Raw genomic sequence first — 26,820 nt, forward strand, 5'->3', positions numbered from 1 at the left:
AGTTGTTTACTAATGTAGGATAGGGGTATGTTTGCCACTGGACAGTAGTTTGCAGGCTATGTTACGTCTAGCCCAGATCCCTTCAGCAGTAGAGCGAGAACAATTTTTTGCCCATATCAGGAGGAAGAGAGCCAGTTTTTAACAGCTCATTGAGAATATTTAGTAACCAGTTTACTGCTTCCATAGAGATGGATTTGAGTAGGTGTTTTGGGCATTGATCCAGGAAGCAGTTGGCTCGGGAGCATTTCAACAACATTGTTCTTACATCCTGAGCTTTTAGTGGTTGAAAAGATTCCCAGTTTTGGTCAATTTTGAGACCTTGCATTGTAGGATCTCTGGCAATTAAGGCTGAACTATAGGTTGGGCTATTTTCCTCTGCTGGAGTAGCTTTAGATAGTTTGGACCTAATTTGGAGGATCTCTCCTCTAAAAAGCTCCATGACTCTTCTTCTGACTCCCAAGAGTCCTCTGACTTGGACTCATAGAATGAATTCAGCTGATGAAGTCTCATTCTGTCTTTGCCTGTCTTGCAGCACTGAAAGAGAGGTTAGGCCTCCTCTAGCATTGAGACACTAAGGATTTCTGGTGCCTCAGTGAAGTTTTTTCTTCTTGATGCACCAGGAAAGGACACCAGTGCAGCTGACCTTAACTCCAAGCCTCCTCCAAGTCAACATAGAGATGTTTATTTTAGGCAGGGCATGGGTCTTGAGTATTAGTTACATTACATTAGCCATTTCTATCCCACATTATCCGTGAAGTTCAATGTGGTTTACAGGTCAATAAAAGATTATATAACAAGAGATAACACAAACACTTCATTCTGGAATAATGCAATCTCCTTTTTTGCTTAAGAGGTCAAAAACTTTCAAAACAGCAAAGATTTTAACGCCCTACAAAATAGGTCCTTGCCATTATATGGCCTGACTTCTATTGCTAAGATATTCCACCATTCTAATACTGAGTAAGAAAAAGTAGCTGAATGAAAAGCTTTAAAAACAATATTCTTAGAACTAGGGAAAGAAAAAATAAAAAAAACCCTCCTAGATCTAGGATCAACATTCCTTCAGATCACATTCCTATCAGGATCACACCCTGCACTTGACATCAGTGATGTTAAAGCTGCAGCATCATGTTGTGTAAAGAAGCACTCCCATCTGCATAAGCTGCTCCAAAAAGACTGTCATTGACAGAGGTGGGGGCATCACAGTAGGAGTGGCTACATCCTCCTCAGTCACTTGAGATGTATTGAAACTGATAGCGGGGAGGATGAGCAGTCCTCACATCATGGATAATTTGAGGATGCTTCTGATCTCAGTGCCTTGGTGCCATACTTGAATGATGAGACACCTCGGTCTCCACTTGATTTCATGCATTGTGCTTCCTCAGCACCTATAAAGACAAGGTCAAATCCTTCCTCTTCTTTGGGTGTGAACTGCATAATGACTGCTCCTGATGAGCTCTACTGATGCTTGATGTCAAGGATGACAGATATATGATGTTGACGCATCCCCAGTATCCTGGACCCTGAAGACCGATGCTTTCGATGCTAATGTTGATAGATCGGTCTTATTTTCAAGCTTTTCTCTTAGCTGTGAACAAACAATACAATGATAGGGATCATGGTTGGGTCCCAGGCATTGCACACACCATGAGTGGGTATCCATAATGGATATGGTCCTGTTGCACAGGAAAGACCTCTTGAATCCACTTGGGGGTCTTCTTTTGGGACATGTTGTCTGGAAAAATGGCCGCAGCAAAATCAAATGACACAATGGTGACAAAAATACGCAAGCCATGTGCTCATAGCTTACAGTGTGCTAGGTGAAAAAAGAAAGAAAAATTTGAAACTAGTGAAAAACTTGATTAAGAAGCTACTGGGGGAATGCTGAACAAAAGAATAGCTGTACTGGATTAGACCAATGGTCCATCTAGCCCAGTGTACTGTTTTCCAAACAGTGGCCAAGCCAGGTCACAAGTGCCTGGCAGAAACCCAAATCGTGGCAACATTCCATGCTACCAATCCCAGGGCAAGCAGTTGCTTCCATTTGTCTGTCTCAATAGCAGACTATGGACTTTTCCTCCAGGAATTTGTCCAAACTATTTTTAAACCCAGATATGCTAACTGCCATTACCACATTCTCCGGCAAAGATTTCCATAGCTTAACTATTTGTTGAGTGAAAAAAATATTTCTTCCTATTTGTTTTAAAAGTATTTCCATGTAACTTCCTCGAGTGTCCCCTAGTCTTTGTACTTTTGGAATGAGTAAAAATCAATTTTCTTCTACTCGTTCTACACCACTCAGGATTATCATATCTCCCCTCATCTGTCTCTTTCCAAGCTGAAGATCCCTAACCTCTTTAGCCTTTCCTCATACAAGAGGAGTTCCATTCCCTTTATTATTTTGGTCACTCTTCTTTGTACTTGTCACGTTTGTGACCATATTCCATGCTGGGCTCGCTTTGGGATTGCTCCAGTCAAGTCTGGCCGGCTGGAAAATCCTGAAGCCTGGGGGAAAATCCTGAGTCCCATTCCAGTCAAGCCAGATCCGGTCCGGGATCCTGTTCTTGCCAAGCCATGCTCTGCTGTCAAGCCTCACCCTTCTTCATGACCTCAGCTGGGAGTGCATTTATCAAGCACCTGGGAACTTTCTGGTTTGCCTTTGCAACAGAGGTCCTCAGAGGAGTTTTCCTTTGATGAGAGTTAGTTGCAGTGCTTTTTCCTGTTTTCAGCTTTGACCCTGCTAGCCTTTTTTATTATTCTACTGTCTGCTGCCTGCCTAGAGACCCGGCTTGGTTTTGGATTATTCTACTGTCTGCTGCCTGCCTAGAGACCCGGCTTGGTTTTGGATTATTCTACTGTCTACTGCTTGCCTAGAGACCCGGCTTGGTTTTGGATTATTCTACTGTCTGCTGCCTGCCTAGAGACCCGTCTTGTTTTTGGATTATTCTATTGTCTGCTGCCTGCCTAGAGACCCGGCTTGGTTTTGGATTATTCTACTGTCTGCTGCCTGCCTAGAGACCCAGCTTGGTTTTGGATTATTCTACTGTCTACTGCTTGCCTAGAGACCCGGCTTGTTTTTGGATTATTCTACTGTCGGCTGCCTGCCTAGAGACCCGGCTTGCTTCTGGACTTTTCTACTGTCTGCTGCCTGTCTGGAGACCCCAGCGTGTATTGCCTCAGCTGCAGTTCCTGTCCGGTGGTTCCTGGCCTGTGATTGACGGTACGTCTATTTTACCTTGTCTTGTGTTTGGGTGATTCTCCTGCTGCTGTCGCTCTGCGGCAGTGGTCCAAGGGCTCACTACCCAGAGGTTCTGCAAGAAACTTGACAGTACTTTTCCGCTATTTCTTTTTGAGATACGGTGACCAGAAATGAATGCAATATGCAGACGCACCATGGAGTGATACAAAGGCATTATTTATTTATAGCATTTATATCCCACATTTTCCCACCCAAGGGAAGGCCCAGTGTGGCTTACAGAAATTTACAAAAATCATACATCAATTCTACAACAAACAGTCAACGGCATTTTAGTGAAAGAGGCTAGGGAGTAATAGCAGAGGTGGGGAAATGTGGAAAGAGAAATTGAATTCAATAGGCAGCGGTGCGGGGCGGGTCAGGAGCGTAAGCTTTTCCGAATAAGAAGGTCTTAAGGTATTTTTTTGAAGGTTCGATGATCAGGGGTAATTTTCACAAATTTAGGTAGACCATTTCACAGTTGTGTGCTAATATAGGAAAAGGTGGAGGCGTAGGTGGTTTTATACTTGAGGCCTCTGTAGATTGGGTAATGCAGATTTAACTACAAGCGAGCTGATTGTGAGAGTTTCAAGGTGGTAAGCTGACAAGGGTGTCTATATACGCAGGGGCTTCACCACAGAGAATTTTATGCACCAGAGCGCAAATTTTAAATGTTATTCGGTCCTTGACAGGGACCCAATGCAGTTTCTCACGCAGTGGTCTTGAGCTTTCAAACCTCGATTTACCATAAATAACCTAGCAGCTGTGTTCTGGGCAGTTTGTAATTTTTTCAAAAGCATGTCTTTGCACCCTGCATATATCCCATTACAGCAATCAAGTATAATCATTATAGTATTTTTGGTTTTATTCCCCATCCCTTTCCTAATAATTATGTACATAGGTATTGCCATACTAGGAGAGACCAAAGGTCCATCAAGCCCAGCATCCTGTTTCCAACTGTGGACAATCCAGGTCACAAATACCTTGCAAGATCCCAAAAAAGTACAAAACATTTTATGCTGCTTATCCCAGAAATAAGCAGTGGATTTTCCCCAAGTCCATTTTAATAATGGTCTATGGACTTTTCCTTTGGGAAGCCATCCAAACTTTTTTTAAAACCCCGCTAACTTAACCGCCTTTACCACATTCTCTGTCAACGAATTCCAGAGTTTAATTACACATTGACTGAAGAAAAATTCCTAGCACCCTGTTTGCTTATTTTGACCTTTTTTACTCCGGACAGAAGATTTCAGTATATTATCTACAATGACGCCTAGATCTTTTTCTTGAGTGCTGACCCCAAGGTGGACCCTAGCATTAGGTAACTATCCAGCTCATTTTCGAAACAGAAGGGCGCCAATCTTTTGACACAAATCGGGAGATGGGCGCCTTCTCTCAGGGCTGCCCAAATCGACATAATCGAAAGCTGATTTTGGGCGCCCTCAACTGCTTTCCGTCGCGAGGACGACCAAAGTTCAAGGGGGCGTGTTGGCAGTGTACCGAAGGCGGGACAGGGGCGTGGTTAACAGATGGCTGTCCTCGGTCGATAATGGAAAAAAGAAGGGCATCCCTGACGAGCATTTGGCCGACTTTACTTGGTCCCTTTTTTTCACGACCAAGCCTCGAAAAGGTGCCCGAACTGACCAGATGACCACCAGAGGGAATCGGGGATCACCTCCCCTTACTCCCCCAGTGGTCACCAACCCCCTCCCACCCAAAAAAAAAATTAAAACACATTTTTTCCAGCCTCTATGCCAGCCTCAAATGTCATATCCAGCTCCATCACAGCAGTATGCAGGTCCCTGGAGCAGTTTTTAGTGGGTGCAGTGCACTTCACTCAGGCGGACCCAGGCCCATCCCTCCCCTACCTGTTACACTTGTGGTGGTAAATGTGTGCCCTCCAAAACCCACCACAAACCCACTGTACCCACATCTAGGTGCCCCCCTTCATCCCTAAGGGCTATAGTAGTGGTGTACAGTTGTGGGTAGTGGGTTTTGGGGGGCTGAGCACACAAGGTAAGGGAGCTATGCAGCTGGGAGCAATTTGTGATGTCCACTGCAGTGCCCTCTAGGGTGCCCGGTTGGTGTCCTGGCATGTGAGGGGGACCAGTGCACTATGAATGCTGGCTCCTCCCATGACCAAATGCCTTGGATTTGGTTGTTTTTGAGATGGGCATCCTGAGTTTCCATTATAGGCAAAAACCGAGGTCGGCCATCTCTAAGGTCGACCTAAATGTTGAGATTTAGCCGTCCCTGACCGTATTATCGAAACGAAAGATGGACGCCTATATTGTTTCGATAATACGGGTTACCCTGCCCCTTTACAGGGCCGTCCTTAGATATGGGTGCCCCCATTCAATTATGCTCCTCCACGATTCAGATTATTCTTTCCAATGTGCATCACCTTGCATTTGTCCACACTAAATTTCATGTGTCATTTGGATGCTCAATCTTCTAATTTCCTAAGGTCTTCCTGCAATATTTCACAGTCTGCACATGTTTTAACATCCTTGAATAGTTTTGTATCATCTGCAAATGTAATTGCCTCACTCGTTGTTCTGATTTCCATATCATTTATAAATGTTAAATAGCACCGGTCCCAGTACAGATCCCTTCAGCACTCCACTGTTCACCCTCCTCCACTGAGAAAAATGACCATTCAACCCTACCCTCTGCTTTCTGTCCAATAACCAATTCTTAATCCACACCTTGTCTCCTATCCCATGACTCTTTAATTTTCTCAGGAACTTTCTCACGAGGAACTTTATCAAAAGCTTTCTGAAAATCTAGACACACTACATCAACCGGCTCACCTTTATTCACATGTTTATTCATATTACTAAGACTGCTAAGCCACTTTGGGATTGAAGGAAATGTTATCAACTGGATCATAGGTTTTCTAACCACCAGAACTTACCAAGTAAAATCAAAGTCAAATATATCACCACCATGGAAAGCAGTTTGCGACATACCCCAGGGATCACCACTATCACTAATACTCTTCAACATGATAATGATTCCACTAGCACAGTCCTTATCCAATCACGGCCTTAACCCATTCATTTATGCAGATGATGTTACAATCTACATCCCCTTCAGACATGATCTAACAGAAATAGCCGATAAAATCAACGATGGCCTTAACATCATGGACTCCTGGGCTAACTCATTCCAACTGAAGCTAAACACTGAAATAACACATTGCCTCATCCTCTCATCTCAATATAACAAGTACAAACCCACAACCATAAATACTCCAGGACATACCCTCCCTACCTCCGACAGTTTGAAAATACTGTGCGTCACACTTGATCGCAACCTTACTCTCGATACCCAAGTAAACTCAGTAACAAAGAAAATGTTCTACTCAATGTGGAAGCTCAAACGATTAAAACCTTTCTTCCCAAGAGCAACCTTTCTATATCTAATACAATCAATGGTCCTAAGCGATGCAGATTATTGCAACGGAATCTACGCAGGTTGCAAAGAACAACTCATTAAAAAACTCCAGATCACCCAAAACACAGCAGCCAGGCTGATATTTAACAGAACACGCTTCGAAAATGCCAAACCTCTTTAAGAAAAATTGCACTGGCTCCCAATCAAAGAACGGATCACCTTCAAAATCTGCACCTTAGTCCACAAAATCATATATGGCATAGTCCCAGGATGCATGACAGACCTCATAGATCTGCCAATAAGAAACAAAGTCAAATCATCAAGATCCTACCTAAACCTTCATTACCCAAACTGCAAAGGACTGAAATACAAAACAACTTACGCATCCGGATTCTCCTACATAAGTGCAAAACTATGGAATGGCCTCCCAAAAGCTGTGAAAACAATGTACGACCACTTGAACTTCAGGAAATCACTAAAAACCAACGACCCCACGTAAACCTTCACTCGCAGAAAATGTTATACCGAATGTTCCTTCGCTAAGGTTTTATCACCCTACCGATTTCCAGTTGTTTCTTTCCATTGTTCTTTTCCTTGACCTATTCCCTAACGAAATCTTGTCTTTGTCTCGCTTAACTTCTCACAATGGAATCCATAACTGATTTTAACTAACTGCATTTCCATTATTTACAATGTATTGTAAGCCACACTGAACCCGCAAATAGGTGGGAAAATGTGGGATACAAATGCAATAAATAAATAAACCTCTTCACCCAGCAACACAGCATGACTATAATCGTACTGGACAACACGCAATCTTTATCCCTTGCGACCCTCTACTTAAAATTCATACAATCACTATACAACCTTGAATCTGTTATCAACTGACTGGGCAAATGCCTTGATGGTACTATGTAAGCCACATTGAGCCTGCAATTAAGTGGGAAAATGTGGGGTACAAATGCAATAAATAAATAAACACCTTCAAAGAAATGAAGCAAATTGGTGAGGCAAGACTTCCCTCGGCTGAACCCATGCTGACTCTGTCCCATTAAACCATGTTTGTGTACATGTTCTGTAATTTTAATTCTTTATAATAGTGTCCACTATTTTGCCCGGCACCGACGTCAGGCTTACCGGTCTATAATTTCCCAGATCACCCCTAGAACCCTTTTTAAAAGTCGGCGTCACATTGGCCACTCTCCAGGTACTATGAATTATTTTAATGACAGTTTACATATTATTAAGCAGATCAGCAATTTCATACTTGAGTTCTTTGATTACCCTTGGATGTATGCCATCCGGTCTAGGTGATTTACTACTCTTTAATTTGTCAGTTTGGCTCAGGTTCACTAAGGTTTCAGTTCAGTTTCTCCGCATCATCACCCTTAAAAACCATTTCCAGTACAGACAGATCTCTTACATCTTCTTCCGTAAATACAGAAGCAAACCGATGCAACAATGACAGAACTGGAACAATAAACTATGACAGTTTCAAAAACACACTTAAAAATTTCTTAACAACCTATCTGTTTCAACAATTGTCAGGCAGCCATAATGGAGGGTACCTCACTCTTCAATTTCTAATCATTCTTTAGAAGCATGTTTTTGAAATTTTCATAGGGTTTGTTTTAAGGCAGCTGTTAATGAAACGCGGTCCATGTCAGGACCCAGGATCTACTTTAAAGATGTTATTATATATTTTGTTTGATTTTAACACTCTTTGAGATAGTGAGAATTATGTTTTGAGACAACAATTTATATAAATGACACTTATTTTGTCCAAAATTGAATATTTCCAGACACACTGTGCAGTGAATGAACAACAAAGAGTTTTCCCTTAGGGCTGTATGCTCCCATACTGGTCTCTTCCAAATTGTGAGCACACACTATAACATTTGAAGGAAATAGGATTGGTGTGTATTTAAATAACTGTGGGTTTTCTTTGTATGTGATTCAGTATTATTATTATAACCCCAGCACACTTTGATCACTTTTTTTCTCCACATGGAATTTGGGACTTCCTTTCATGTGGCATAACCCTGAAGTGAAATTATCAAGATGATGGGTGAAGGTGGCATTCTCCGTGTAACAGACTCATAGTAGCCAGCATCTTGGATATATGATTAAAGCCGTGTGGCAAGAAAGAATTTCTGTGACGTTCTGGAGCATGGTCTGTAACCATTTCCTGTGACAGAGGGGTGTAGAGTAAGCGGGAGGGGGTAACGGCTATGGCAAGACATGGGTGGGGCAAAGGTGGGGCTTTAACCTGAAGTGATTAATGATTGGCTAAATTGCAAGTGGGCAGGGCTTAACCCAGAAGTGAACACTGGCTGATTTCATGTGCCTAAAATATTAGGTTTGATAAGCTATATAAATTATATGTGTATATTAAGACATCATATTCCTATAACTTTAACTGTACATTTTTTTTACCTGAAGACAGAAAAAGCTCCCAAAAATTAGTGAAGAAATACATTTTGTTGAACTCTATTTCCACAAAGTGAAAGATGAATAAATTGCAAACAGAAAAATAGCAGCAGCTTAGGACTTTATATGATAGTGAGCAAATGGTTCTTACCTTAGTTGACTATCAGTAGGATATAGATACTGTATATTGAACAGTTAGTTTTGTTAGATGAGGAAGAGTAAGAGGTTTTGGTGGTTGGGGGGGGGGGGGAGTGAAGAAGTTAATATCAGAGGAACAAGATTTTCAGGAAACATTTTTGTCTAGTGTAGCAAAAGTTAGAAGGTCATTTTCACATAAGATACATGTCACCTAGAGGGGCATAATTGAACGGGGCGCCCAAGTTTTCCTGAGGACGTTCACGCAGGACGCCCCCAACGAAGGGGCGGGGAAACCTGTATTATCAAAACAAGATGGGCGTCCATCTTTCGTTTCGATAATACGGTTGGGGACGCCCAGATCTCAACATTTTGGTTGACCTTAGAGATGGTCGTCCTTAGAGATGGTCATCCCTGATTTTCGGCGATAATGGAAACCGAGGACGCCCATCTCAGAAATGACCAAATCCAAGCCATTTGGTTGTGTGAGGAGCCAGCATTCATAGTGCACTGGTCCCCCTCACATTCCAGGATACCAACCGGGCACCCTAGGGGGCACTGTAGTGGACTTCAGAAAAATCTCCCAGGTGCACAGCTCCCTTACCTTGTGTGCTGTGCCCCCCAAACCCTCCCCCAAAACCTACATCCCACCACTGTACACCACTACCATAGCCCTTAGGGATGAAGGGGGGCACCTACATGTGGGTACAGTGGGTTTGTGGTGGGTTTTGGAGGGCTCATATTTACCACCACAAATGTAACAGGTAGGGGGGGATGGGCCTGCAGTACCCCCTAAAAATGCTACTGGGACCTGCATACTGCTGTCATGGAGCTGGGTATGATATTTGAGGCTGGCATAGAGGCTGGAAAAAATATTTTAAAAAGTTTTTTAGGGTGGGAGGGGGTTAGTGACCACTGGGGGAGTAAGGGGAGGTCATCCCCGAGTCCCTCCGGTGGTAATCTGGTCAATTCGGCACCTTTTTGAGGCTTGGTCGTAAGAAAAAATGGACCAAGTAAAATCGCTTAAGTGCTCGTCAGGGACGTCCTTTTTTCCATTATCGGTCAAAGACACCCATGTGTTAGGCACGCCCCAGTCCCACCTTCGCTACGCTTCCAACACGCCCCCGTGAACTTTGGTCATTCCCATGACGGAAAGTAGTTGAGGACGCCCAAAATTGGCTTTCGATTATGCCGATTTGGGCGACCCTGAGAGAAGGACGCCCATCTCCCGATTTGTGTCGAAAGATGGGCGCCCTTCTGTTTCGAAAATAAGCCTGCTAGTCTTTTTACTTTTTGAAAGAATAAACTATTAATTTGTGTTTAACCATTTGACTCCACTAATGATTTTATAAACCTCTATCATCTCCCTTCAGTTGTCCCTTCTCCAAGATAAAGAGCTCTACGCACTTTAGACTTCTATCTCCTTTATCTTTTAGAAAACTTTGTACCTTTTCTGTTTCTGTTACATCTTTTTGAGATGTGGCAACCAGAATTACACACAAACTCTGTGCATGGAGTGATGCAGAAGCATAGTTACATAGTAAATGACGACAGATAAAGACCTAAATGGTCCATCCTATCTGCCCAACAGTCACACTCGTTATCAAGTCATAATTAAACCAACAATGAATGTGATATAAAATTCTTGATCATTGTCTTTCTTGGCTTTTCTGAGACATAGACCATTGAATTCGTCCTGGCCTTGTCCTTAGTTTCCAACTACTGAAGTTACCGTCGAAACCCACTCCAGCCTATCCAAATCCGTCTTGTCAATTGTGGGACACAGATAGTAAAAGTCTGCCTGGCACTGTCCTCACGTTCCAAATTACTGAAGTTTGTCAAAGTCCTCTCCAGCCCATCCTAAGCTGGATTGTCATATATGGGTCCCAGACCGTATAAGGCTGCTCAGCACAGCCTTAGCTCTTCACAGCCAGAGTTGCCATCTAAAGCACCACTCAACATGCAAGCATCCATGCAACCATTTAAGTTGTTTTTTTTTTTTAATACCATTCATTTTCTAATTAGAGATCCTCAGTGTTCATCCCACGCCTTTTTTGAATTCTGTCACTGTTTTTTTTCTCCTCCACCTCCCAATCCTCCCCTAAGTCTACCAACCTGCACCTTCAATTCATGTCCTCTAGTTTTACTGTTTCCCTTCTCTGGAAAATATTTGTTTCTATATTAATACCTTTCAAGTATTTAAATGTCTATATCGTATCTCCCCTTTTCCTCCTCTCCTCTAGGGTATATATACTCAGGTCTTCCAGTCTCTTCTCATACGTCTTTTGGCGCAAGCCCCATACCATTTCTGTTGCCTTCCTCTGAACCACTTCAAGTCTTTTACATTCTTAGCATGATAGAGCCTCCAAAACTAAACAATGTTATATTCTCCTTTTTATTGTTAAATACAAAAGCATTAAGACTTGGGCAGGCTATGAAGCTAACAGATAGCAAATTAAAACAGATTTTTTTTTTACTCCGTCCTCTGTCTATGTGTGCAATTTGTTGCCTGCAGATGTGATCAGGTCATCCAGCATAACTGGGTTTAAAAGGGGTCTAGACAAGCTTCTAGAGGAAATCATTATTCTCTGAGGACAAGCAGGCTGCTTGTTCTCACATGTGGGTTGACGTCCGCGTCGGCCCAGGAATCGGCATTTTGCAAGCAAAATAAAAACAAAGTTTTGCCAGAGTCTTCTGGCGCGCATGCAGACTGATTTCCCACCCGTCGTGTGAGCACGTCTCGTCACTTTTTCTTTCATCGCGTTGAGGTGTGGTAGTTTTTTCTGCACTCCTCTCAGGCCCAGGAAGAATCTTCGAGTCATATTTTCTTTATTTTTCTTTATTTTATTATCATCGTGTTTAAAATAAAAACAGGGTCCCGTAGTTCTGTTTAGTTTAGCCCCGTTTTAAAGTTTTCTTTCTTTTTCGACGCAGCCGTTTTTTGGCCGCATGTTCGGGTTATTTCCTTCTTTTTCTGCCTTTTTTCTTTTATGAGGCACAATCGCGTCCTTTAATTTTGCCGAAGCCATTTTTCCTTCCTTGTCATCGAGGACACCCAGCGGCTTCAAATGTTGTACTCGGTGCAACCGGACCATCTCAGGTACCGATACCCACGTCTGGTGTATCCAATGCCTTGGGCCCGACCATAGCCCAGCCGCTTGTAGTCTGTGTCTTCGTATGAAGAAACGGACCCAAGCGTCTCGAGAAGCCCAACGAGAAAATCTTTTTAGGGCTCAGTCCAGTCCTTCTACATCGACATTAGTACCGAGGTTGGCGTCGTCGACATCAACATCGAGGGAAGCATCGACGTTGGGAGTGGAGGTAATGGCTGCTGAAAGACCAACTCGCGCTGGGAGCAGTGAGGCATCGAGTGGGTCTCCACCTGCCTCGAGGCCTCCTGTTATGCAAGCCCCCCGGGACCAGCCTTTGTCGGACCCAACCCCGAGGAGACGTGAGGATTCCACGTCTTCCTCATCGGTACCGAGGAGTCTCGATGACGGGCGTCAAGCGAAGACGAAGAAGCACCGCTTCGTTCTCCTTCGACACACGGTGCCGGGAGCTGCGGGGCGTCGAGAGAGTTGGCACCCGAGGAGCATCGGCGCCGAGAGGATCACTCCCCCTCTATACAGGAGGTGCCGATGCATCGTTCTTCTGGCAGCCCAGTACCTGCTCCCAAGACTCAACAGATTCTGCCACTGGCTCCTTTACCGACCCCGCAGCCTTGTCTGACGGTGGCTCTCAATGAGCGCATCAGGGTCCTGCTTCCAGAGCTTCTGGAAGGATTGCTGCGCCAGTCTGCTTCAGTGTCGGGGGTGCTTGCACCTTCCATACCATCTGCTGCAGCGGCATCTGGTACTTTGCCTGTGGTGAGGTCTCCGGCCTCGGTGCCGCTTGCGGCATTGGCTTCGGCTGCCACCCAGGTCGACTCCCCTTCGACAGCGGTGGAGGAAGCGCAGTCCAGGCGGGCGTTGACTTCTCGGCACCGCAATCGAGGACGTCATTCCTTGGCGTCGAGGCAGGCTCAGTTTCGGACTGCTCTGACGAGTCCTATGGGATTCCCTCTGAACCTTCCCCTCCACCAGAAAGGAGACTTTCTCCACCAGAGAGTCTATCCTTTACCTCCTTTGTCAGGGAAATGGCTGCAGCTATTCCCTTCCCTATGGAGGTTGAGGATGAGCCCAGGGCTGAGATGCTCGAGGTCCTGGATTATCCTTCTCCGCCTACAGAGGCTGCAACGTCTCCTTTGCATAACGTACTGAAGGAAGTCCTTATGTGAAACTGGTCGTTCCGTCTAATTCCGTGTTCCCGAAAAAAGCTGAATCCCAATATCGGATCCACGGTGAACTTGGATTGATGAAGTCTCAGCTACCTCACAACTCCATGGTGGTGGACTCCGCCCTCAAAAGAGCCAAGAGCACTAGGGACTATGCCTTGGCACCCCCAGGCAGAGAATCTAGAACCTTGGACTCTTTTGGGAGCAACACGTATCAGGCCGCTATGCTCGCTGCCAAGATCCAAAGATACCAGCTCTTCACGAGCGTCCACTTGCGGAACTCGGTGAGGCAACTGTCCAGCTTCGTTGATGCACTCCTTCCAGAGCAGGCTGAGCCTTTTTGCCAGGTGGTCAGGCAGCAGAAGGTACATACGACACTTTTGATGTAGCATCCAGGATCACTGCTCAAGGTATAGTGATGCGCAGATTCTCATGCTGCGTGTCTCTGACCTGGATCATTCGGTCCAGCAGCGGATGGCAGATGTTCCTTGCCGAGGGGATAACCTTTTTGGTGAGAAAGTAGAGGGTGTAGTTCACTAGATCAAGAAGCATAATGATGCTATGGATTCTCTCTCCCGCTGGGCATCTTCTGCTACTACCTCCTCATCTAGGAGGTTTTTTTTGGGGAAGAGGAGTGCTTCCTATTACTATTCTAGGCGCAGGTACACTCTGCTTCTCGACAGCCTGCCCAGGCTCAGCCCCAGCACGCTCGTTCTCATCAACAGCGTGCGCCTAAGGCCCCTGGTGCTCCCCAGCAAAAGCAGGGGACGGGCTTTTGACTGGCTCCAGTTCAGCATAGCCTCAGTAAAAGTGTCTGTACCGGACGACTTGTCGGTAGGGGGGAGCTTGATGTTTTTCCACCAAAAGTGGCCTCTCATAACCTCCGACCGGTGGGTTCTTCAAATTGTCCGGTTAGGATACACCCTCAATCTGGAATCCAAACCTCCAAATTGCCCACCGAGAGCTCATTCTTACAGTTCCCAGCACTAGCAGGTACTTGCAGAGGAACTCTCCGCCCTTCTAAAGGCCAATGCAGTCGAACCTGTTACACCAGGGGAAGAAGGGCTGGGATTCTATTCCAGGTAGTTCCTTGTGCAAAAGAAAACAGGGGGGATGCGTCCCATCCTAGACCTAAGGGCCCTGAACAAATTTTTGTCCGAGAAAGGTTCAGGATGGTTTCCCTGGGCACCCCTCTTCCCATGATTCAAGAAAATGATTGGCTATGCTCTCTGGACTTAAAGGGGAAATGGTAAGGGAAATGGGGCTTGATATACTGCCTTTCTGAGGTTTTTGCAACTACATTCAAAGCAATTTACATATATTCAGGTACTTATTTTGTACCAGGGGGCAATGGAGGGTTAAGTGACTTGCCCAGAGTCACAAGGAGCTGCAGTGGGAATCGAACTCAGTTCCCCAGGATCAAAGTCCACTGCACTAACCACTAGGCTACTCCTTACACACACATTTTGATACTTCCAGCTCACAGGAGGTATCTTCAATTTCGGCTAGGGACACAGAACTTTCAGTAATGTACTGCCCTTTGGCCTGGCGTCTGTGCCCAGAGTCTTCACAAAGTGCCTGGCAGTAGTCGCAGCATTGCTACGTAGACTGGGAATGCATGTGTTCCCTTATTTCGATGATTGGCTGGTGAAGAGCACCTCGGAGGCAGGTACTCTACAGTCCATGCGGATGACTATTCAGGTGCTAGAGCTACTGGGGTTTGTGATAAATTATTCCAAGTCCCATCTCACCCCAGTTCCAAAATTGGAATTCATTGGAGCTCTGTTCAACACAAAGACAGTTCGTGCTTATCTTCCCGAGGCAAGGGCAGACAACCTCCTGTCCCTAGTGTCCATAGTGCGAGTATCTCAACAGATCACGGCTCAGCAGATGTTGAGACTCCTGGGGCACATGGCCTCCACAGTTCATGTAACGCCCATGGCACGTCTACATACGAGACCAGCTCAATGGACCCTAGCTTCCCAGTGGTGTCAAGCTGCGGGGGATCTAGAGGATGTGATCCATTTGTCCACCGACTTTCGGAATTCCCTTCAGTAGTGGACGATTCGATCCAGTTTGACCTTGGGACTCCCATTCCAAATTCCTCTACCACAAAAAGTGCTGACTACGGATGCATCCCTCCTGGGGTGTGGGGCTCATGTAGATGGGCTTCACACTCAAGGAGCTTGGTCCTTTCAGGAAAAAGGTCTTCAGATCAACCTCCTGGAATTGCGAGCGATCTGAAACGCTCTAAAGGCTTTCAGAGATCGACTGTCCAACCAAATCATTTTGATTCAGACAGACAATCAAGTCGCCATGTATTACACCAACAAGTAGGGGGGCACCGGATCTCGCCCTCTGTGTCAGGAAGCCATCCAGATGTGGCTTTGGGCATGCCGTCATGGCATGTTTCTCCATGCCACTTATCTGGCAGGCATAAACAACAGTCTGGCCGACAGGTTGAGCAGGATTATGCAGCCTCACGAGTGGTCACTGAACATGGGCATAGTCTGCAAGATCTTCCGAGCATGGGGCACCCCCTCAGTGGATCTTTTGGCCACTCAGATCAATCACAAGCTCCCTCAGTTCTGTTCCAGGCTTCAGGCCCACGATAGACTAGCATCAGATGCCTTTCTCCTGCACTGGGGGACAGGCCTTCTGTATGCGTATCCTCCCATTCCTCTGGTGGGGAAGACTTTGCTGAAACTCAAGCAAGACTGTGGAACTATGATCCTGATTGCACCCTTCTGGCCATGTCAGATTTGGTTCCCTCTTCTTCTGGAGTTGTCCTCCGAGGAACCGTGGAGATTGGAATGTTTTCCAACCCTCATCACCCAGAACGAGGGTTCGCTTCTGCATCCCAACCTCCAGTCTTTGGCTCTCACGGCCTCGATGTTGAAAGCTTAGAATTCGCCTCCTTGGGTCTTTCAGAGGGTGTCTCCCGAGTCTTGCTTGCTTCCAGAAAAGATTCCACAAAGAGGTGTTACTCTTTGAAATGGAGGAGGATTGCCATCTGGTGTGACAGCAATGTCCTAGATCCTCTTTCTTGTTCTACACAGACCCTGCTTGAATACCTTTTACACTTATCAGAGTCTGGTCTCAAAACCAACTCAGTAAGGGTTCATCTTAATGTGATTAGTGCCTATCATCGCCGTGTAGAGGGTAAGCCTATCTCTGGACAGCCTTTAGTTGTTTGCTTCATGAGAGGTTTGCTTTTGTCAAAGCTCCCGGTCAAACCTCCACCAGTGTCATGGGATCTCAACGTCGTTTTCACCCAGCTGATGAAAGCTCCTTTTGAGCCACTGAATTCCTGCCATCTGAAGTACTTGACCTGGAAGGTCTCTTTCTTGGTGGCTGTTACTTCAGCTCTTAGAGTCAGTGAGCTTCAGGCCCTGGTAGTGCATGCACCTTATATCAAGTTTCATCACAACAGAGTAGTCCTCCGCAAGCACCCTAAGTTTCTACCAAAGATGGTGTCGGAGTTCCATCTGAATCAGTCTATTGTTTTGCCAACATTCTTTCCTCGTCCACGTACCCGCTCTGGCGAAAGCAGTTTGCATACCTTGGACTGCAAGAGAGCATTGGCCTTTTACATGGAGCAGACAAAGCCCTTCAGACAGTCTGCCCAGTTGTTTGTTTCCTTTGATCCCAATAGGAGGGGAGTCACCGTCGGAATACGCACAATCTCCAATTGGCTAGCAGATTGCATTTCCTTTACTTATGCCCAAGCTGGGTTGACTCTAGAGGGCCATGTCTAGAGGGCTCATAATGTTAGAGCCATGAGTTAGAAATGGTCAAAACATGCATATTTCAGGGAACAAAAAAAGCTCAACTGAACATGGTGCTCATTTTTGAAGCAGATGGGCATCTCAAAATGGCCAAAAAAAGGTCCATCTGCCAAAAACATCCAAATCACAATTTTCAAAAAGCAGAATTTGGATGTTTTACACTGTAGCTCATCCAAATAGCAAAGGAGAAGTGTTGGAGTCATGTTTTGGGTGGGACCATGAATGGGAAGAAACATCCAAGGCAAAAAAGAAGGCTGTTCTTATCTAGACTTGTTTTAATCACGTCCAGGATACAAAAAGGTGTCTGAGCAGCTGACCACTGGAGGGATGAAGGCATGATCCCTCCTTAATCTCCCAGTGATTACTGACCCCCTCCCACAGCTCCTAAGAAGTGAAAGTGACAGTTGATACCAGGATCCATGACAGCTTCAGGTATTGTGGCCATTCCTAATAGAGCAGCAAGGAACTGTAAGGAGTAGCCTAGTGATCAGTGCTAAGGACTTTGAACAACGGGACCCCGGTGTGATTCCCACTTATATCATTTTGAAAATTTGACTCCTTTAAGCATGATGGCTATTGTAATGGTGTACCTTTTAGGTACAGTAGGTTTTTATCTGTTCCTGGAGGGCTCATAATAACGTATAAAGGAATTAAGATGAGATTTGCGAGACTGGGAGAATGGGCGTGCAAGTGGCAGATGAAGTTCAATGTTGACAAGTGCAAAGTGATACATGTGGGTAAGAGGAACCCGAATTATAGCTACGTCTTGCAAGGTTCCGCGTTAGGAGTTACGGATCAAGAAAGGGATCTGGGTGTCGTCGTCGATGATACGCTGAAACCTTCTGCTCAGTGTGCTGCTGCGGCTAGGAAAGCGAATAGAATGTTGGGTGTTATTAGGAAGGGTATGGAGTCCAGGTGTGCGGATGTTATAATGCCGTTGTATCGCTCCATGGTGCGACCGCACCTGGAGTATTGTGTTCAGTACTGGTCTCCGTATCTCAAAAAAGATATAGTAGAATTGGAAAAGGTACAGCGAAGGGCGACGAAAATGATAGTGGGGATGGGACGACTTTCCTATGAAGAGAGGCTGAGAAGGCTAGGGCTTTTCAGCTTGGAGAAGAGACGGCTGAGGGGAGATATGATAGAAGTGTATAAAATAATGAGTGGAATGGATCGGGTGGATGTGAAGCGACTGTTCACGCTATCCAAAAATACTAGGACTAGAGGGCATGAGTTGAAGCTACAGTGTGGTAAATTTAAAATGAATCGGAGAAAATGTTTCTTCACCCAATGTGTAATTAGACTCTGGAATTCGTTGCCGGAGAACGTGGTACGGGCGGTTAGCTTGACGGAGTTTTAAAAGGGGTTAGATAGATTCCTAAAGGACAAGTCCATAGACCGCTATTAAATGGACTTGGAAAAATTCCGCATTTTTAGGTATAACTTGTCTGGAATGTTTTTACGTTTGGGGAGCGTGCCAGGTGCCCTTGACCTGGATTGGCCACTGTCGGTGACAGGATGCTGGGCTAGATGGACCTTTGGTCTTTCCCAGTATGGCACTACTTATGTACTTATGTACTTATGATTTGTACCCGGGTCCCGTTGTTTAAGGTCCACTGCACTGATCACTAGGCTACCCCTTTGTTCTGCAGGGACGTCTGTCATACAAATTATGTCAGTCAGACATTTTTGTGCCTGTTTTTTGGCGTTTACATTTTGGAAAATGGCTGTTCATTTTGGACATTTTCAGCGCAAGAACTTCCTTCTCACATGTTTGTGAACAGGAAATCCCAACATTTTTTTCTATTTGAAAATGGCTGTGAGATGGACATCCCACTTCTGACATGGATGTTCTTTTGAAAATGCCACACCATTTAAGCTTTGTATGTTATTGAGAAAATACTGAAATTTCAATAGCTAAGCAAGCCTTCTGACAGCAAGCAAGTGTTCTTTTCAATTCCACAGGAAAATCAACTGAAAAGGAAGATAATCTGGAAAAATCAATTGAAAAGGAAGATAATCGGCCAAAGAAGCCATTTGTACCAAAGAGGACAGATCAGCCGATCATGGGAGTTCTCACTAAAAAAAACTTCATACGTAGCAATGCCGCTGAAGCTATCATGGAAGTAGCTAAAAAACCTCAACTTATTTTTGTTGACAGCAAAAGAGGAGACAAACACCCCCTGGAATCCTCAGGACTTGTTCCAAAATACATCAATAAAAAGGTAATAGTTAAAAATGTATTAACAACAGAAGATTTTGCATTCATTTAACTGCTCTTATAAGTGAAAAGCACACTATGGGGGTAATTTAAAGTGGTAAAAATGCATATAAATGGTGGTATTCTAGTCATTTGCATGCATAAGTGGCCTTTTATAGAATAACAACTAGCCGAAAAGTATGCACTATGTTTTGAGGGCACAAATATTGCCAGCGAGCATGCACATAGGTGGAGTTCGGTGCAGCATGGGCAGAGTGCATAAATATGCATGTAAATTATAGTATTCTATAATTTTACACTTGTTTTTACTAACAGGTGGGCACTTGCATTAGTATTTGTGGATGAGTGGTGATCCGTCTTTAGAGTATTTGTTCAATAAGTTCAATTTTATTTTGTTTTTGTTTTATTGCTGAGAATTGTATGATTTATGCTGTGGGGGTTTTTTTTATTGCTTTATAGACTAGGCTTAAGTAGAGGAGTGTGGTAGCCGTGTTAGTCCACTCTTAAGGTTATCAATAGAAATCAAACAAAATAAAACATGGAAAAGAAAATAAGATGATACCTTTTTTATTGGACATAACTTAATACATTTCTTGATTAGCTTTCGAAGGTTGCCCTTCTTCGTCAGATCGGAAATAAGCAAATGTGCTAGCTGACAGTGTATATAAGTGAAAAACATTCAAGCATTGCTATGACAGTCTGACAGGGTGGGAGGATGGGGGTGGGTAGGAAGTATGCATGGGGACATCAAAGTATATCATTGGTATTCTAACAGGGTGGGTGTGGACAGGTGAGGGGAGGGTGATCAACAGAGACATACAGCTTTATGGTTTAAAATGGGCTAGGAACCCCAGGTCCTTGTTAAGTCCTTTCTGTTGGGTGTTAAAATATTCAATCATTCTGACTTCAAAGGTCTTACGTTCTTGTATGGTTTTAAAGTTACCTTTGAGGATTCTCACTGTGAAGTCACTGGTGCAGTGTCCTGGTCTTGTAAAATGTTGCCCAACAGGCGTGGGAACCCTGCTGGCACCAGCATTGTTTATATGATGTCTATGTAAATTGAATCTTGTCTTAAGCATCTGGCCTGTTTCTCCAATATAGCATCCTTCATTACATTTTTTACACTGAATGATATATACCACATTGGAAGATGAGCAAGTGAAAGATCCCTTTATGTTGAATGTCTTTCCTTTGTGGATGACTTTGGGGTCCTGTGAAATATTTTGGCATAGTTTGCAACTGGATAAATTACAGGGAAGTGTGCCCTTCTGTTCCTTTTCAGTCTGTGAAGGAAGTTTACTTCTGATTAGCTTGTGTTTTAAATTGGGTGGCTGTCGGAAGGCCAGTACTGGTGGGGATGGGAATATCTCTTTCAGTAATTCATCCTCCTGGAGTATAGGTTGTAGATCTCTTATGATTTTCCTCAGTTTTTCCAGCTCTGGATTGTATGTCACTACAAGCGGGATTCTGTCTGTGGATTTTTTCTTTTTGTACTGTAGCAGATTCTCCCTGGGTGTTTTGAGGGAGGAGGCAATATTCTTGGAGATTATTTTGGGGTTGTAGCCCTTCTGTTTGAAGGATTCAGTCAGGGTTTTAAGGTGTCTGTCTCTGTCCCCTGGGTCAGAGCAGATACGGTGGTATCTTGTGGCTTGGCTGTAAATGATGGATCTTTTTGTATGTGAAGGATGGAAGCTGGAGTTGTGGAGATAGCTACATCTGTCTGTGGGTTTCTTGTATACAGATGTTTGTATACAGCCATCACTGATTGAGACCGTGGTGTCCAAAAAATTGACTTTTTCTGGGGAGTAGTCAATTTTGAATCTGATTGTAGGATGGTATGTATTGAATGCAGAATAAAATTGTTTCAGTGTTTCTTCACCCTCCGTCCAAATCATAAAGATGTCATCGATGTACCGGTAGTATTTTAGAGGTTTGGTCTGGTGTGTATTCAGAAATGTCTCTTCCAGCTCAGCCATAAAAAGGTTGGCATATTGGGGTGCTGTCCTGGTGCCCATCGCAGTGCCCATTATTTGCAGATAGATATCATTGTTAAAGTGGAAGTAGTTGTGAGTTAAAATGAATTTGATTAATTTTGTAATAGTTTCTGGAGAGTATTGATGGTCCAGTGTGGATTTTTTTTAGGAGTCTTCCACATGCAGCTATGCCATCCGCATGTGGAATGTTGCTGTATAGTGATTCTACATCCATCGTGACCAGAAGGGTGTTAGGTGGTAGTTGCTTGATATTTTTCAATTTATTCAGAAAGTCTGTGGTGTCTTGTATGAAGCTGTTAGTTTTGTGTACGAGAGGTTTCAGAATTCCCTCTATGAATCCAGATATTTCTTCCGTGAGTGTGCCAATACCTGATATGATTGGTCTGCCAGGGTTTCCCAGTTTGTGGATCTTGGGTAGCATGTAAAATGTGCCTACGGAAGGTTGATTTGGTATGAGTTTCTTCAGGTGAGGTTGCGCTTGTGTAGGAAATGTTTTGATAAGGTCTTTCAGCTGTTTTGTGTAATCCTGTGTGGGGTCCTCAGTTAGTTTCCTGTAGTATTTATTGTCTGAGAGCTGTTTGTGGCCCTCTTCAATGTATTTTTGTATGTCCATAATTACCACTGCGCCTCCTTTGTCTGCGGGTTTGATGATAATGCGTTTGTTAGTTTGTTGGGTTCTTATGGCCGCTCTTTCTGGTGGGGTAAGATTGTACAGAATTCTTTTTTGTTTGTTGGAGAGTTGTGATTTAACCCTATGTCTGAAACTATGTCACAGACTTTCTGAATAAATTGAAAAATATCAAGCAACTACCACCTAACACCCTTCTGGTCACGATGGATGTAGAATCACTATACAGCAACATTCCACATGCGGATGGCATAGCTGCATGTGGAAGACTCCTAAAAAAATCCACACTGGACCATCAATACTCTCCAGAAACTATTACAAAATTAATCAAATTCATTTTAACTCACAACTACTTCCACTTTAACAATGATATCTATCTGCAAATAATGGGCACTGCGATGGGCACCAGGACAGCACCCCAATATGCCAACCTTTTTATGGCTGAGCTGGAAGAGACATTTCTGAATACACACCAGACCAAACCTCTAAAATACTACCGGTACATCGATGACATCTTTATGATTTGGACGGAGGGTGAAGAAACACTGAAACAATTTTATTCTGCATTCAATACATACCATCCTACAATCAGATTCAAAATTGACTACTCCCCAGAAAAAGTCAATTTTTTGGACACCACGGTCTCAATCAGTGATGGCTGTATACAAACATCTGTATACAAGAAACCCACAGACAGATGTAGCTATCTCCACAACTCCAGCTTCCATCCTTCACATACAAAAAGATCCATCATTTACAGCCAAGCCACAAGATACCACCGTATCTGCTCTGACCCAGGGGACAGAGACAGACACCTTAAAACCCTGACTGAATCCTTCAAACAGAAGGGCTACAACCCCAAAATAATCTCCAAGAATATTGCCTCCTCCCTCAAAACACCCAGGGAGAATCTGCTACAGTACAAAAAGAAAAAATCCACAGACAGAATCCCGCTTGTAGTGACATACAATCCAGAGCTGGAAAAACTGAGGAAAATCATAAGAGATCTACAACCTATACTCCAGGAGGATGAATTACTGAAAGAGATATTCCCATCCCCACCAGTACTGGCCTTCCGACAGCCACCCAATTTAAAACACAAGCTAATCAGAAGTAAACTTCCTTCACAGACTGAAAAGGAACAGAAGGGCACACTTCCCTGTAATTTATCCAGTTGCAAACTATGCCAAAATATTTCACAGGACCCCAAAGTCATCCACAAAGGAAAGACATTCAACATAAAGGGATCTTTCACTTGCTCATCTTCCAATGTGGTATATATCATTCAGTGTAAAAAATGTAATGAAGGATGCTATATTGGAGAAACAGGCCAGATGCTTAAGACAAGATTCAATTTACATAGACATCATATAAACAATGCTGGTGCCAGCAGGGTTCCCACGCCTGTTGGGCAACATTTTACAAGACCAGGACACTGCACCAGTGACTTCACAGTGAGAATCCTCAAAGGTAACTTTAAAACCATACAAGAACGTAAGACCTTTGAAGTCAGAATGATTGAATATTTTAACACCCAACAGAAAGGACTTAACAAGGACCTGGGGTTCCTAGCCCATTTTAAACCATAAAGCTGTATGTCTCTGTTGATCACCCTCCCCTCACCTGTCCACACCCACCCTGTTAGAATACCAATGATATACTTTGATGTCCCCATGCATACTTCCTACCCACCCCCATCCTCCCACCCTGTCAGACTGTCATAGCAATGCTTGAATGTTTTTCACTTATATACACTGTCAGCTAGCACATTTGCTTATTTCCGATCTGACGAAGAAGGGCAACCTTCGAAAGCTAATCAAGAAATGTATTAAGTTATGTCCAATAAAAAAGGTATCATCTTATTTTCTTTTCCATGTTTTATTTTGTTTGATTTCTATTGATAGACTAGGCTTGAAATAGGCGTCTGGTTACTTATTTATAAAATTACCCTCTAATTGTAGCTTATAGAGGATGTACCTCTTGATAGTTTTGTATGTCTTACCTTTGTTCCATTTCCTCCATACTCTCTGCTAGAACCCCAGTTTTGTAAGCACTAAGCTTTTGTTATTGAATATGTAAAATGCTTAATTAATACTACTACTACTACTACTAATCATCTCTAGAGCACTACTAGACATACGCAGCGCTATATACATTATGGATGAAATCCTATAAATAGCACTGAATAAAATAGCATGCTAAGCACTATTCTATAAATGGCACTGAAAGGTAGGCGCTGTTTATAGTATACACTTAGGGCTGGGATTGGTGCCTAACTTTAGATGCAAGAATTTACACTAAGCAAACCCTAGTGTAAATCCTCATGTCTAAATTAGGCGAGAATCCCTCTTATTCTATAATAGTGTTCACCCCTGACCCTCCCATGGCCACACCCCACTTTTGGAGCCTCGTGTAAAATTTACGCGTGGATCTTTGTGACTAAAAATGCATGTGTAAATTTCAATTAATACTAATTAGTGCTGATAATTGATTATTAGTATCCAGTTATCAACACTATTTGCCTCATTATTCAGTCAAATTGCATATGCACCCAAATTTGCACATGCAATTTTAAGCACCACATACAGAATTTTGGGGCATATGCAGTTACTTTTTCTGTCCCTGGTGGGCTTACAATCTAAACTTTTGTACCTGTGGCAATGGAGGGTTAAGTGACTTGCCCAGGATGACAAGGAGCTGTAATGGGAATTGAACCCAGTTCCTCAGGATCTCAGCCCACTGCACTCATTAGGCATATAGCATCACACTGATTCACATAGGAAACTCATAAATAAGCTGCGCTGCCTTGGAACCTCCCTTAAGCAAAAAAGCCCCATCACAACCTTCCATCGCTGCTTATCTGAAAAACTTGATATTAAACGTCAGTCTTCACCAACCCCCAACTGATATCAGGCTTCTAAGGACCTGGAGGTAGGCCTTGTTGAGCATGTGGATGCCCTTGTGGCCTTAGAGACCAAGCTCCAAGCGTCAGCTTCCCAGGAAGCGTTTCTGGCAGAGAACGTCAAAGACCTAGAAAATTTCAGCAGCTGCTTAAATCTCCATTTCTGCAGTTTAGCTGAAACACCTGAGTACAACTGTGAGGAGACTACAAAAACTGGATAGTTTTCTCCCATTGAACCCACTAGAACCTGGAACTAATAAAGCTGAGAGGGTGCATATGGCACGGGATATTATAGCCTGCTTCACTGAATTTAAAACCAAAGAAGCGATGCAATACTAAAGCTCGGGACATGGAGCGCCTGGTGCAGGATACTTATAATGTTGAAATATACCAGGACTTGTCAGCTGCCACTCTTAACACCGCAGTGAGCTTAAACCTATCAAACTCCAGCTGCAGGAACAGAACATCAAGTATAAATACGGTTGCCTTCTACTACCAAGGCAAACTCCACCATGTAAAATCCAAAGAGGAGGCACTGGCAGTCTTGGAGAGTGAGCTGGTCCCTAAACAGCAAGTCTCTTCAGGTTCACCGGGACACATTGCCTCCATCAAGCCAAGCCCTAAGTGGCAGTGGGTGCAAGGTGCAAATGTTGCTTGATCAGGCAACACAGCAGTCAAACTGCCATCCAAGAGCCCAACATGAACATAAAATGCTGGTAATAAGCTACTTTGTGCTCGTCCTGGACTTTTCTCTTTCTACACTCAGTGTGTGCGACTCCTGATTGAGTATCAGGTTTTAGTGATATTGGCTTACTCAGAGATTTTGTTGCTATTGTGTTGCACCTTGAAGCAGAGACCTGGGAGCTATGTGTATGGCAACCTCACTACCTCCTTTTACTAGCAAGGGCTATTATGGCCATGCTAGCTTCTTTGTGCTGAGAAGGGATAGGGGAGATGGATGGGAAGGGCAGGGATGGAGGGTTGATTTATGGCTGTCTTCTGCAGTGGATTTCTCTATTTCACATGGGGAAAATTTTGGCTTGCCTTTATATGCTGTTGCTGGTATGCTTTTGTTATAGTTATTTGAATAAATGATATGTTGGATGACCCTTAATGCAAAGGGTCTAAATTCACTAAATAAGATATGTCTCTTGTTTAAGGAGGCAGCAAGTCTGTCTGTTGTATATTCTCTGTCCAAGAGACTCACCTTCTGAGGTGACATGAATGTCTAATTTTGCAGCATAAGTTTTTGCCCCTGTATTTAGCATGTAACATGCTGCAATCGAAGAAAAATAAGTGCGATGGGAATTTCGTTTGCCGTCATCTCTCATGCCAGCTTCATAAGGTGATACAAGCAGCCAGGCTTATATTTGGAAAAACGCGTTTTTGACAGCGCCAAACCACTCCGAGAAAAAAACTGCACTGGCTACCAATCAAAGAACATATCACTTTCAAAATCTGCATGACTGTTCATAAAATTATTTACAGCGAGGCACCTGGATACATGACTGACCTTATTGACCTGCCAACCAGAAATACCACAAGATCTGCACAATCTTACCTAAACCTCCACTACCCAAGCAACAAAGGACTCAAATACAAATCCACCTATGCATCCAGCATTTCCTACTTAAGCGCACAATTATGGAACGCACTGCCAAAAGCAGTAAAAAACTACGCTAGACCACCTAAATTTCCGGAAAGCACTAAAGACAGTCCTGTTCAGAAGAGCATACCCCACTGACACATCATAAAAAACACGACACCTGTGACACAATATAACCAAAGACCGTAATGGACATTACCTGACTCTTC

At 43.9% G+C, this 26,820-nt stretch overlaps 1 protein-coding gene across 1 annotated transcript in view; it reads left to right on the forward strand.

Moving 5' to 3' along the window:
• The window catches only part of ENKUR (enkurin, TRPC channel interacting protein), a 106,120-nt gene that overhangs the window by 33,896 nt on the left and 45,404 nt on the right, over window positions 1-26,820 (forward strand). Inside the window, exon 3 of the mRNA XM_030199289.1 lies at window positions 19,226-19,485. Within this exon, the coding sequence (XP_030055149.1) occupies window positions 19,226-19,485 (260 nt within the window). The remainder of the gene's footprint in view (window positions 1-19,225; window positions 19,486-26,820) is intronic.

This window comes from Microcaecilia unicolor, chromosome 1, assembly GCF_901765095.1.
Source record: "Microcaecilia unicolor chromosome 1, aMicUni1.1, whole genome shotgun sequence".
NCBI classification, from domain to species: domain Eukaryota; kingdom Metazoa; phylum Chordata; class Amphibia; order Gymnophiona; family Siphonopidae; genus Microcaecilia; species Microcaecilia unicolor.